We start from the raw sequence: 14,345 nt of genomic DNA on the forward strand, positions 1-14,345 counted from the left end.
TTTTAATTGGGTTACTTATGATTGCAGCCTGAAACAATGAGCAATACAACCTCGTGTTGCGTTACCTCCAGGTTTTGGAATCTTCAGGTTACGGCTGCAACAAACCCGGAAGCGGTCGTCCAGTTACGAAATTTTCGGGATACAGCCAGGCCTCTGGAACAGATCCCATTCGTAACTGGAGGTACCACTGTATTAGGAAATGCAGCTGTGGCCAGAAACAGTTAGATAGCAGAAGAAACACCGACAACATTAAAACAAACCTAAAATACTGTTACATGCCACCCCAGTTAACAGAGAGAAAGATTGCAGGGGTTCTGGCATTTCCCCAGCATTCATTATCCTTGGAATGAAGGTCTGCAGAGACTGTGGTGTCTTTAGCATATATGGTTTTATTCACATATGCAACTTCTACATAGGATGGGGGGAGGGGTCACAGTACTAACACTGCAAAAGACCTTTCTTCTCCATTAGTTGCAGCTTTGGGTCAAGCACAGATCAAGCATGTCTTTGTGTCTACATCTTCCAGCTCAGCTCAGACTCACATCTCTGGCTATTGTTCTTTGGATATCTGGAAAGGCTTGGTTTTGTTTTCCTAGTAGCTAGGAAGGCTTGCCCATTTGTTCTGTGGGCACAGAGTGACTTCTTTGGTTACGCTAATCGTAGCTCTTAACTAGTCAAGTCAAAACCAATTCCTTTGCAAAGGAATGGGTTTGGCAAGCTGGCTCTTAGGCAATTTAGCGCTGCTCCCCAACGGGCACATGCGCACAAATCACCACAGGGGGCACCGGGAAGCATCTTTTTTGCATTTGAATTTTTATTAAAGCTTGAGAGAACAACAAAAACAGTACCGTATACAGAAATAATTATCAAGCATATTTTAAACATGTCAACTTCCCTGAGATCTGTAGGCACAGGGCAGGCATGTCTAAAGTCCGTTTCGGGGGCCTGACAGTCAGTTTAATCTGGCCCCTGTGGCACTTTATTTGCTAGAGTAAAATCCTTAAAAAAAAACTTTAGGGTAAAATCATAAAAAAAAGCTCAACAACTTTGGTTGGCCCTTCACTTCATCAAATCTGGCCCTCTTTGAAAAAAGTTTGGACACCACTGGTATAGGGTGATATACAAATTTAAATGATGATGGTGATAATAAAAAAGAGGAGAAAATTAAAGCTGAAAGAAAGCAGTTAAAGATGATGAGAGAAGGCACAGGGGGTATCATCCAGACTGACTCCCTTTCCAAACTCGTAACAATGTGTTGTTAAAATGCCTGGATAAATTTAAAAAATGTATTTGCCTGTGGTCGGAAGCTGTAGCAGAGGCTCATTCACTAGGGCAAACGAGGTACCACCCCACCAACCACAGTCCACTCTCTGCCAACCTCGACTTCCTACTTCCAACCAGTCCAAGGGCTGCCAGCTGTCGGCTTCCTCCTCCTCCGCCATCCCATTGATAACCTAGCAGAACTAAGCAGGGAGGAGGATGGGGACTAAATTGAAATAAGTTGTCTGTTCTGTCATTAGCTCTGGCTCCATCTGCTGTTTGTCTTCTGCCTGCAGCTCGTGTCCTAGTGGGCACCATCCACCACTGTAAGATAAAAGAGTTGTTTCCTAAAGGGTCTCTCTGAAGAAAGCATTCTGTGAATAGGGCACCAAAACCAAAAAGTTCCCATTCAAGTTACCTCAGAAGGGGCAGTCACCTGGTTGTGGGCTCTTGGGGATCTAAATGTCCTTGAAAAGTTCGTTCCAACCTTATGCATGAGTCCATGTTATGCAATATTCTTTAGGGTAGAATGTGTTTGTGGCTGATAAAATATCTTGATGTGACACAGCTTGTATGTTCATGTGTGTGACAGAAGTGATAATCAAGAGCGATTATCGGAAGGGAGAACATATGGTGTCTTCTGTTTTTTTATTCACTTACATCATCATCTCAAATCTGTTTTATGGAATGGATACCATAATGTGCTTAACAGTGTGACAAGCTCCCATTCCTCCTTTTTCCAGTTTCCAGGAGGATTGTACAGCTCTGATAATTGGGATGCTTTTCCTAGAAAACATTTCAAATGGCTTGTATGGATTTTGACAGGCTGCAATTTCCACCCCCATAGGTTGAAGAAACTGCACTCAGTTTATGGAATTGGACCACGGCAAGAAATAAAAACTGTGTTATGGCTGATGTGCAGAAAGTTCAGTGTATGTATGACATCTCTGCCATAAACACTCAGCATTTACTGAAAAGAGTAAAATATTTCCTGTTACTTTGAAATTTGTATAAGTCTCAAAAGGGTGAAGGGGTACTGCAAATGACAAGGACTCCAGACTTGCTATGGGTACCACTGCCTGGTTTTGTATTTTTAAATGAAAGCACACTTTATGATTATTATTCTTTAATTGCCACCTAGAGACTGACCTAAATTAGGACAGGGTGACTGGTGTACTGAAAGAAGCATGTCTCACTGGCTAGTAAGGATGTGCAAATCTGACAGCCTCAGGTCTCTGTTTATTACTTTTCCAGTTTTAAGTTCAGCTCTGCTTATTTCCACATCAGTTCATGAATACCATTTTTTTAAAGCCTTCAAATCATCAGATTCTTAGGCTTAGAGCTGGCATGTCCAACAGGTAGATTGTGATCTACTGGTGTTCCTGGTAGATCCTGGTTGATCTCTGGCCCCTCAGCGATCTCCTTACAAAAAAGCCCCCAAAAGCCCCCAATTTTGCCTTTCTTAAAAAAGCTCCACAAATTTGGCTTCTTAAAGAAAGCTCAACAACTTTGGGTAGATCACCGCCAGTCTTTTTATGACAATGGGTATATCACTGCCAGTTTTTTATTCTGTGAGTAGATCACAGTCTCTTGGGAGTTGGACGTCTCTAGCTTAGAGTTTCTCCTAATATAAACATTCTTGTATGCAATTTTGCCAGATGTTCACATTTTTGTGACACAATTTACCCCATATATGCGTTTTTGTATCTTTTTTTTTTTTGCCCCAGTATATGCATGCTTATGTGCATTTTACCCCAGTATATGCATTTTTGTTACACTTTACTTGGTTGCATAATTGCATTAGAAAGTTCAGAGAAGTGCAGATTTTGAAGTGTGGCTATGTTTAAGTGCAAACAGAATCAAATTTCTTCCCCATCCCCTACTTGCAAGGAAATATGCTGACCTCTTCCATGTTTAGTGTACTTAGTGGTGTTGGCAGCAATAGATAACATATGTCTGGTGTTTAAGCATGTGCATATTGTTTTACAGTGCTGCACGTGGCCTGCAAACTGATGAAGTCCTCTGAAGGAGATAATCCTTCTGAGCAGAAAGTGCGGAGGCAGATTTTGGTAATTGCAACTAAATAACATACTGTTACTCTCTAAAGTTTGATTCAGCTTCCCAAAATGTTGCAAAACTAAATAGCCTATAAAGTTGCAACTGTTGCCTTTTTTTTCTTATACTGATAGATTTCAGTTGGTGCTACATGGACCTTAAGAGGGTGCTAGACACAAAGAAATGTGTTTCAAAGTTTCTTTAAACTTGCCTGGGAAAATATATCCATTATTTAGAAAACGTTTGCAATGATTAAACAGTAATAATAATTAATGACTCAAATGACGTACCAAAATGTGTGGTTAGATGTTTTGTATTTCACTTCTGTTCTTTTATAATGTATACAATCATGGAGTATAAATCCCAGCCCCTTCCCCAACCATAAATGTTCAGTACATTGTTTTACTGTCTGTATTGTTCCATAACTATGGAGCAATTGGTATCTGAATCTCCAGTCCGGTTGAATAGCTCTCTGGAGTCCAGTGGAGTTTTATTTCTTTAACATCTTATACCAAGGTATCCGTCCATAAGGAGCCATTAATCCCTGTCATTGAGATCCTTCCTCTTTGCTTACTAATATATGTAATTTAATCCAAAGCCCTGTGCTGCAAAAGTCATCTTCAAAATCGTTTCTGTTTATTCTTAATTGTTCAGTAAGTTTTTTCTGCCAGTGCCAGGATCCACACTTGTTTATACCTGGTTGTTTTGTTTCAAATATTTAAATGCAGGTACAGTGGTATCTCAGGGACATGGGTGGCGCTGTAGGTTAAACCACAGAGCTTAGGGCTTGCCAATCAGAAGGTTGGCGGTTCCAATCCCCGCAATGGGGTGAGCTCCCGTTGCTCGGTCCCTGCTCCTGCCAACCCAGCAGTTCAAAAGCACGTCAAAGTGCAAGTAGATAAATCGGTACTGCCCCGGAAGTAAATGGCGTTTCCGTGCACTGCTCTGGTTTGCCAGAAGCGGCTTCGTCATGCTGGCCACATGACCTGGAAGCTGTACGCAGCTCCCTTGGCCAATAAAGCGAGATGAGCGCTGCAACCCCAGAGTCGGCCACGACTGGACCTAACGGTCCCTTTACCTTTACAGTGGTATCTCGGTTTACGAACAGCCTAGTATACGACCATTTTGGATTACAACCAATTACAACCTGGAAATGAGTGCTCCAGGTTGTGTGGTTTTTTTGGATTCTGAACGAACTCCATTTGTGGCTGCACTTCTGTTTTGGGTGCCACACTTCCGTTGTCTGGCAGCGGAGAAGGGGGTGTTTCCTGCAGCTGTGAGGGAGAGAGTTGCGAGCCTTCCAACCATATGGCTGGCAGGCATGCAGCTTCCCTCCCAAGCTTCTGTGGGGATTGCTCTCCTCCCTCAGCGCAGGGTTGGCGGGCTCACAACTCTCTCCCAAGCCTCTGCGGGAGGAGAGCAATCCCCACAGAGGCTTTGCCCGCCAGCCATATGGTTGGAAGGCTCACAACTCTCCCTTGCAGCTGCGGGAGGAGAGCAAGCCCCACAGAAGCTTGGGAGGGAAGCGTCCCCTCAGCAATCTGCAGCTCAGCTGCTTTGAGAAGAGGGAGATCTCAAAAGATCGTGCTGATTGGGGCATTGGGCAGAAGCGTCCCCTCAGTGAGTTAGCCGCCTCCCCCCCCCCCCACCCCATGCATGCTCCTCATCCCTTCAGTGTTTTTCCTTCCCTCCCCACTTAAGCCCCTCTCCTGCATCAAGTTAGCCACCTCCTTTCCCACAAGCACCCCATGCGCGCTCCTTGCTCCTCCAGTTTGAGTGTTTCCACACACCCCTTAAACTCCCCCCTCCCGTCTTGTCCCTCCAATGGCAATGGGTAGATCACTGCCAGTTTTTGATGCTGGATAGTAGATTGCAGTCTGGTTTATTGCTTTCATTTTATGGATCAATTTTCTCATTAGATAGTAAAATTCATACAGTGGTACCTCAGGTTACATACGCTTCAGGTTACATACGCTTCAGGTTACATACTCCGATAACCCAGACATAGTGCTTCAGGTTAAGAACTTTGCTTCAGGTTGAGAACAGAAATCATGCTTCGGCGGCGCAGCAGCAGCAGGAGGCCCCATTAGCTAAAGTGGTGCTTCTGGTTAAGAACAGTTTCAGGTTAAGTACGGACCTCCGGAACGAATTAAGTACTTAACCCAAGGTACCACTGTATTGAGTTGCTGTTTTAGGGGTTGCTTTTCATCGTCTGGAGAGGATTAAATCATTTTCCGTTACTTTCTATGGAAAAGCACACCTTGGTTTAAGTCCACTTTGGTTTAAGACTGGACTTCCGGAACGGGTTAAGGTTGTAAACCAAGGTACCACTATATTTTATAATAATTCTAAAGTATTTGCTGTTTGCAGTTTTTTATGAAGCAGAATGTCAGGTAGGGTCTACCTCACATTTAACAATCAGTTTTATTAACATGGCTAATGAACTACTTTATTACCACAGTTAATAAATTATAGGTAATAAACCCGATGATAGACGTTGTGCTCACATGCTCCCCTGTTGCTCCTCCTTGCATGCACCTGCTTTTGACACTTCTGTTACGGCTTGTTTAAACCACAGCTCCCCATTACACCCAAAATGGGGAATTGGTTTATTCCTGGCTTACTTTCTAGGATATGAAACGGGTGTGGCTTCATGTCCTGATTAGTAGACCAGTACTGCACCACTTCTCTAGTTTGGTATAAACAAATTGCAGTAGTCCTCCATCCAAATTGTTTTTTTTTAAAAGGATATTTATTGAAGTTTTACAAAAACATAAATTTAAAAAATCATATAAAAAGAAAGAAATACAAAAAAAAACCATAGAAAAATACATAAAGTAAGAAAAAGAATAAAAACAAATCCATTTTTGTAACCCTAACTCATTATCTTATTTCCTTGGCCTCCTCACACCTCCCCTTTTTGCATCCCCATTTAAATAATCAAATCAGCAAATCCTTACCCTCTTTCGTTTATCTTAACTCTGTATCTTAACATATTAAACTCTATATTTTCATCCATTAGCAGTTCAATTTTGCATACTCTTGTTAACTTTGTTGCTAATGCCACTTATTTTCAATCCAACATCATTTTAACATTCGTTAATTTTACAGTGTTTCTGCAGATAGTCTTTAAATTTCTTCCAGTCTTCTTCCACCAACTCTTCTCCCAGGTCTCGGATTCTGCCAATCATTTCCGCCAATTCCATATAGTCCATAACCTTCATCTGCCACTCTTCCAGGGTGGGTAAATCTTGTGTCTTCCAATACTTTGCAATCAGTATTCTTGCTGCTGTTGTTGTGTACATAAAGAAAGTTCTGTCCTTCTTTGGCACCAATTGGCCAACCATGCCCAGGAGAAAGGCCTCTGGTTTCTTCAGGAAGGTATATTTAAATACCTTTTTCATTTCATTATAGATCATCTCCCAGAAAGCCTTAATCCTTGGCACGTCCACCAAAGGTGAAGGAATGTACCTTCAGTTTCTTTACATTTCCAACATTTATTATCAGGCAAATGATAGATTTTTGCAAGCTTGACTGGTATCATGTACCACCTGTATATCATTTTCATAATATTCTCTCTTAAGGCATTACATGCCGTAAATTTCATACCGGTGGTCCACAACTGTTCCCAGTCAGCAAACATAATGTTATGACCAACATCTTGTGCCCATTTAATCATAGCAGATTTAACCGTTTCATCCTGCGTATTCCATTTTAACTGCAAGTTATACATTCTTGAAAGCATCTTAGTTTTGGGATCTAACAATTCTGTTTCCAATTTTGATTTTTCCACCTGGAAGCCAATTTTTTTATCCAAATTGTAGGCCTCTCTTATTTGATAATAATGTAGCCAGTCTCGCACTTAATCTTTTAATTTCTCAAAACTCTGCAATTTCAATTTGTCTCCATCTTGTTCCAATATTTCCCAATATTTCGGCCAATTGGCCTCCATATTGAGCTTTTTCTGAGCCTTTGCTTCCATTGGTGACAACCACCTTGGGGTTTTATTTTCCAGTAAATCTTTGTATCTTATCCAGACATTGAACAATGCTTTCCTGACAATATGGTTTTTAAATGCTTTATGTGCTTTAACCTTGTCGTACCACAAATATGCATGCCACCCAAAAACATTATTAAAACCTTCTAAGTCCAAAATGTCTGTGTTCTCAAGAAGCAGCCAATCTTTCAACCAGCAGAATGCTGCTGATTCATAGTAAAGTTTAAGGTCCGGCAGGGCAAATCCACCTCTTTCCTTTGCGTCAGTTAGTATTTTAAATTTTATTCTGGGCTTCTTGCCCTGCCAGACAAATCTAGAAATATCTTTCTGCCACTTCTTGAAACAGTCCATCTTGTCCAAAATTTGCAATGACTGAAACAAAAATAACATTTTTGGCAATACATTCATCTTTATAGCTGCAATTCGACCCAACAAGGAAAGCTTCAAATTTGACCATATTTCTAAGTCTTTTTTCACTTCTGTCCAGCATTTCTCATAGTTATCTTTAAATAGGTTTGAGTTCTTAGCAGTCATATTAACCCCCAAGTATTTTACTTTCTTAGCTGATGTTAAACCAGTCTCCTTCTGAAACCTCTCTTTCTCAATCGGTGTTAAGTTTTTCTAAGAACTTTAGTTTTTGACTTGTTCAGTTTAAATCCTGCCACATGACCAAATTCTTGAATCAGTTCTAATACTCTTTTCGTACTAGATTCTGGCTCCTGTAACGTCAAAACTAAGTCATCTGCAAAAGCCTTCAATTTGTATTGTTTGGCTCCGACCTGAATACCTTTAATCAGACGGTCCCTTCTAATCATATTTAACAAAACCTCCAGGACCGAAATAAAAAGCAATGGGGAAATTGGGCAGCCTTGTCGTGTCCCTTTCTCTATCTTAAATTCCTCTGTCATCACATTATTGATTATTAGCTTAGCTTTTTGTTCTGAATAAATTGCACTTATACCATTTTCAAACCCTTGGCCCACCCCCATTCCCTGAAGATTTTTCTTCATAAAATTCCAAGAAATATTATCAAAAGCTTTTTCCGCATCTATAAAAATTAAAACTGCTTTGGTATTGATGTTCACTTGCAGCTTCTCCAAAATATTAATTATGTTCCTCGTATTATCAGACAAATGTCTACCTGGGAGAAAGCCGGCTTGATCTTTATATATCTCTTCAGCTAATACCTTTTTTAATCTGTTAGCCAAAATATCAGCAAAAATTTTGTAATCCACATTAAGCAGGGATATGGGGTGGTAGTTCTTAAGTTGTGTCTTTTCAGACTCAGTTTTCGGTATAAGTGTAATGTAAGCTTCCTTCCACGACTCTGGTGCCTTTTTCCCCTCCAGAATTTCATTACAAACCTCCTTTAGTGGCTGAATTAACCAGTCTTTCAGAGATCTATAGTATTTGGAGGTAAGACCATCCGGCCCTGGGTCCTCCATCCAAATTGAAGTCCCAGGTCCTGAGCACTGGGTAGGGTAGTTGCGTGCAACAAGATTAGCCACAGGCTGGGATCCAAAACAACAGCGCTTGTCAAGAGCCAGAGGAGCCTCCAAAACAGGAAGCCCAGGAGAAGCAAACGTCAAAAGGTCATAAACCAATGTCTATAATGTCAAGAGGTAGGGCAAAGAAGTCAGGTTAGAAAAGTCTGGGAGCTGAAAGATGTGTGTTGCTTCAGCAGCTGCTAGTCATCAACTGAGAACTTGCATAGTCTGGTCTCTCAAACTCCATCCAGGACCAAGTGCATTTAATTCTGCTCTTGAGCAGCCCTTTACTGCCAAGGACCCCCTTGCTCATGAGCTGCTATGTTCCTCTGAGTTTCCACGTAGGGGGTCCTTTACTGAGTGGCCACCTGACCTTCCTGGCATGCTGTCTGGAGCTGGGAGGTGATTCAGACTCAGACTGAGAAGCATATGAGTCAGGGAACCTTCCTGTGGGTCCTCCAGGCAGCCTTTGGAGGAAGGCCTGGTGAGGTGTCTCCATGGATATTGAGGCCTTTCGGACCAGTTCTGGAGTTGGACTGCTCTTTCCTCCTGGGAAGTCTGGGTCTTTTTAAGAGGTTGAATCGTCCTGAGTCAGGTTAGAGCCTGGCAAGATACCAGAAAAGTTGCCCTGCACTGCCAGACCAGTGGTCCATCTAGCTCAGCATTGTCTAGCGCTGGATGGCAGCGATGCTCCATGATTTCAGAATGCAGTCCTTCTCACTCCCAGTAGTGCTGTCCGGGAAGGATGTGACCGTTGCACTTAAGCAGGTGCACAGAGGCATGAGGCTACGCATGGTGGGTGAGCATGCAGGTTTGATTCTTGGTCTCAGCTCAAAAAGCCATAAGCCAGGATCACGATCTCTAATTTAAACCAGCCAAACTGTTGTAAAGGTCTCTCGATTCTGTTATTCTATTGAAAATATGTACTGGTTTTGTAGGATTCCATAGAGGCCAATGTCCATGTTTTGTTTTAAACTTACGAATTTATTTTATGATCCAGATGGCTACAAAGACTGGGAAAAGCTATGCGAATATTGGAAAATCTGATCTTGCCAATGAATTTTTTGAGATTGCTTTGGATGTAAGTTTGTGCCTTCCTGTGCAATAATGTTTTTTTGGTGTGTTTTTAGCAAATACCATGGTTTGTTGGTTGTTTTTAAGCATATTACCTGCTTCATTTTGCAGAGTCTGAAACAACTCTACGCTCTGCTGAAAAAGAGGAGTCCTAGAGAGGCTGATATTTGTGAACACAAATCTGATATAGAGAAGGGCATGTTCAACATTATCTCTTTCCAGGCTGAATCGGTACGTTGGTGCAAAAAATAAATGCCAAGCTGCTGTGGTAGTGCTATGGCAATGTAATGAGTGTCGTCTTCATTCGTATTGTTCATATGATGTGCTTTCTGCAGTTCACTGGCTTCCAACATTTTTAATTCATAGAACTTGACACACTCTTTCTGTGAACGTGTTTCCAATACAAACATAGTTTTCTAGAATTTTGAAACATCAATTTAAAATTGACCTGTGGCACAACCTAGCAGTTTACTGGCCTGTTCTTTTGCTTTCTCAGGCAGTTGCTGAAGGAAATCATCAGAAAGCAGTCACATGTGTTCTTCAGTGCAAAAACATTCTGATGAGCCTGCCACAAAAGGTGAGTAGCCATAAGACTGTCTTTATGGTAGTTTTTAATGCATTTGTACTCTATTCTGTTGCAGTGGTGCTTCACTGAAAATTAGGGGAAATGTTTCAACTATTCCACACACATCTTGGCCTTTTAACACAGCAGTATGTTTGTTTCGTATATTTGCAGACCTGTTACCTCTCCCGTCTGTGCTATAACTTTGGTGTGGAAGGATACACACAGAAGAGATATGAAGAGAGCTCCTTTTGGCTCTGGTAATTCCATGAGTAGTCTTTTGCTTATTCAGTATATATTTATAAAAAATATTTATGTACCACTATTGGTTAAATAATTGGAGCGATTTACAGTGGTACCTCAGGTTAAGAACTTAATTTACTCTGGAGGTCCGTTCTTAAGCTGAATGGGGCCTCCCGTTGCTGCTGCCACGCGATTCCTCTTCTCATCCTGAAGCAAAGTTCTTAACCCGAGGTACTGTTTCTGGGTTAGCAGAGTCTGTAACCCTGAAGCGTCTGTAACCTGAAGCGTCTGTAACCTGAGGTACCACTTAAAAACCATTTAAATCTTAACATCATAAATTTTTATTGAAAGATGCCTTCTGAACCACCTGCATAAGCCTGACTGAATAGAAATTGTTTCCTCAAGCATTAAAATGTTGCAACAGAAGGTACCTGCCGATAGCATATGCTGCCCTTTCCTCCCCAAAAAGGACAAGCAGGCATTTTTTCCCCCCTAGGCTATAGAGATAGAATGTCCTGTCTCGGATATACCAAAGGCAAACAAGCGTTGGTTTGAATTGTGTCGTTTGGCACCATCTAGTGGCTTAAAAAGTTGTTTGCAATTGCAGAAAATCTAGTCTTATGAGAGCATTTTTCCAAGGGAAGTTAGCATGCATTTCGAAGGTGGAGACAGCAGCTTGGGTGGTTTGATGAAGAGAAACAGTGACCCGAGAGGGTACAGCAACTCTTTCCTTCTGCTGCTGCACTCCAGATTGAACCCTCCCAAAGCTGCTTTTTTCTTAAAGGAAGCAGACATTAGACCAAAGTTGAGGAACCCATGACCTGTCATGGCCAGTGAACAGGGGATTACACCAGTACAGTCACACTTCATGTTGCATCTGCTTCAGGTTACGTGTTTTCATGTTGCGTCCCGCGGCAACCCTGAAGTACCAGAATGGGTTACTTCCAGGTTTTGTCGCTCACGCATGTGCAGAAGCGCTAAATTGTGCCGCATGCGTGCGCAGACGCGGCATTTTGGCTTGCGTCAGTTCTGTGTGGAACCCGGAATGGATCCTGTCCGTAACATGAGGTTGCACTGTACATCTTTTAAAGTAAACAGTGTTCACAGAAAAGCTCCATCATGAATTTATCTCTGGTAGAGGAAGAGGTGAACATTCTTGAATCCCATCTTGTCCCAAAATATAATTCATGTTGGATTTTAAGCAGCTGACTAGGTTGCTTATTTGCTGGTACGTTTGCTGACATAGGCTCTAACTTGTCCCTTGAGATGGCAGGGACAGGCTAGGACACTTATTCCTGACAATATTCATTTATGAGTAGACAGCCAGCTTCAAATTTGCCATTTGAAATAAGACTTGAACACTTTCGTGTGAGCTGAATTGGGGAGATGGGTCTATGACTGAAGAGCCCTCCATGGAGAGGAGGACCACCTACCATTCAGAGCATTGGGGAATCTTCACGTGATTAGTAAATGACACCCCATTGAATTCACCATCTTTGCAGAGGATAATCTACAGTATAATTTCTTCACTGTGGAACATTTCATGTAAAGCAATAAGAGAAAAATTGGTACCGTGGACTGGATATAGCTATTCTTACACAGTATGCTATTTCCTGTGAATATAGCCAAGTGGGTCTTTTCTATGCTATGAATAATCAGCTAGTCTGTTGTCGGTTCCCCCCTTTTCAACAGCCAGAGTTATGAAATTGGAAAGATGGATAGGAAATACTCCAATGGAAAAGCAATGCAGGTGAGAAATCTTTGTAAACCACATGTAGCCCAATGGAGGAATCCGTTTTCCTCTGGGGTTAGAATGGATTCATTTATGCCAGCCTTTTGAGCTTATATATTCATTTATTTTTAATTGTAGGCTAAAGTACTGCGGTTACTAAGTAATGTCTATCTGGATTCAGGCATAGAAGGTCATGAACACAAAGCTCTTGTGGCTGTCACCATGGCTAACGAGGTGAGGGAGCAAACAGCTGTTTGAAAGACATGGGATTGAGTGAGTTGCTTGTGCTCTAAGCATATGGATTGGATTTGTTTCTGCTGAGAGTTAAGTGCTGCAGTCAGTGGAGCTACTCCAGAAACAGTATCTTTCCCCCAAGCCTCTTTGATTTTATCACTAAACTCTACATTTCAGTCTGAAACAAAATTTTGTTCTATCTTCACCTTATGACTCAAACAACCTGCAAACAAGGGTTCACCATTAAACTTACATTTGGAAGCATTCGTTTTTCCATTAACTCCCCTCCTGGGTAATCTTGAACTTTTGGTCTGCAGAAGAGTCCTCTGTAACTTGAAAGCTTGTATACTGCATTGTGAACATTGTTTGATCTTTATGAAAATTTTGTCACTGACGCTAAGAGTTATGTTATATTGAACCATTATGGCTGTATGATTTTAGCAGGAACACAGGGTTATGCAGTGATTTTGACACAATGCATCTGGTTTTCCATGAAGGTTGTGCACAGTTGCCAGACATTTAAGACTTCTTACACGGAATGGAGAATTCAGGGTTGCCTTACAAGGTGTGAGGCCCTTTGCTGTTTCACATAGAGACATGAGAATTCAGGGCTGCTCTGTGCAGCAGCTTTATTAGCAGTGTAGTACCAATTCCTACTCTCAAAGCAATAGCTGCATAATGTGCTTGGAAGAGTAATTTACCTGCTATTATTGCCCTGTCCAGGGGCAAAGGAGTCTTTTCCTTTTATCCCCTCTTCCCCTTGTAGCGACAGAGTGGCTTCCATCCTTCTTTGCTCCTTCTTAGTTCATCTATCTCAGGGGTCAGCAAACTTTTTCAGCAGGGGGCCAGTCCACTGTCCCTCAGACCTTGTGGGGGGGCTGGACTATATTTTTTTGGGGGGAAATGAACAAATTCCTATGCCCCAGAAATCACCCAGAGATGCATTTTAAATAAAAGGACATTCTACTCATGTAAAAACGCAGTGATTTCCGGACCATCCACGGGCTGGATTGAGAAGGCGAATGGGCCAGATCTAGCCCCCGGGCCTTAGTTTGCCTACCCATGGTCTATCTGATTGTGGCCGATGCCAGCGTGGGAGTGGTGTGGGGAAGTATGGAGTTTATTTGTTTTGTTTACAAAAGAGCAGATGTGTCTGCACACCATACATTTAAAGCACATAACTTCCCCCAAAGGGTGCTGGGAACTATAACTTTGTAGGGGTAAACTTCAGTTCCCAGGATTTTTGGGGGGAAGTCAGGTGTTTTTAATGTATGGTGTGAATGCAGAGAGCGAACAGCATCCTCCTTCACCCCTTTAAATGATCTTTGGTGTGACGGGCAGCTGATACTCCTGGGGTCTCTGCTATCTCAGAAGAAGACGGGATATTGGAGACAGTAAAGAGGCAATTTCCCCTCTCCCACTCTCCATATGAGAATTCTGAAAAAAATAAAGAATATAGTTTTGAGGCTCTGGGATGAGAAATTATAATCGCAGTGCTGGCTGACTTGTTGCTAAGGATGTTTAAAATTATTCTAGGAGATTATTTAGAATATATATTTTGGGGAGTGCTGATGAGAGGGCCTTGACATTCTTTCAGAGTTATGAATAAGCTAAGCTCTGACAGCAGCCAGTTAAAAATATCCTGAATATGGTGAAGAATAGTTTGGCTGTCAAAATAATGTCTTGATTTCTTGATTTACA

The 14,345-nt window shown here is 41.8% G+C and overlaps 1 protein-coding gene across 6 annotated transcripts in view; it reads left to right on the forward strand.

The window, feature by feature from the left end:
• Positions 1 to 14,345, forward strand: part of TEX11 (testis expressed 11) — a 45,829-nt gene that overhangs the window by 4,663 nt on the left and 26,821 nt on the right. For 3 of the 6 annotated variants that reach the window (XM_083595360.1, XM_083595358.1, XM_083595363.1), the window contains exons 4-11: positions 2,108 to 2,192; positions 3,250 to 3,329; positions 9,800 to 9,880; positions 9,985 to 10,104; positions 10,370 to 10,450; positions 10,610 to 10,695; positions 12,371 to 12,428; positions 12,549 to 12,644. In XM_083595360.1, coding sequence (XP_083451486.1) covers positions 2,108 to 2,192; positions 3,250 to 3,329; positions 9,800 to 9,880; positions 9,985 to 10,104; positions 10,370 to 10,450; positions 10,610 to 10,695; positions 12,371 to 12,428; positions 12,549 to 12,644 — 687 coding nt within the window. The remainder of the gene's footprint in view (positions 1 to 2,107; positions 2,193 to 3,249; positions 3,330 to 9,799; positions 9,881 to 9,984; positions 10,105 to 10,369; positions 10,451 to 10,609; positions 10,696 to 12,370; positions 12,429 to 12,548; positions 12,645 to 14,345) is intronic. The other 3 variants (XM_083595359.1, XM_083595361.1, XM_083595362.1) reach the window with 3 other exon arrangements.

This window comes from Podarcis filfolensis, assembly GCF_964270895.1.
Source record: "Podarcis filfolensis genome assembly, chromosome: Z".
Taxonomy (NCBI): domain Eukaryota; kingdom Metazoa; phylum Chordata; class Lepidosauria; order Squamata; family Lacertidae; genus Podarcis; species Podarcis filfolensis.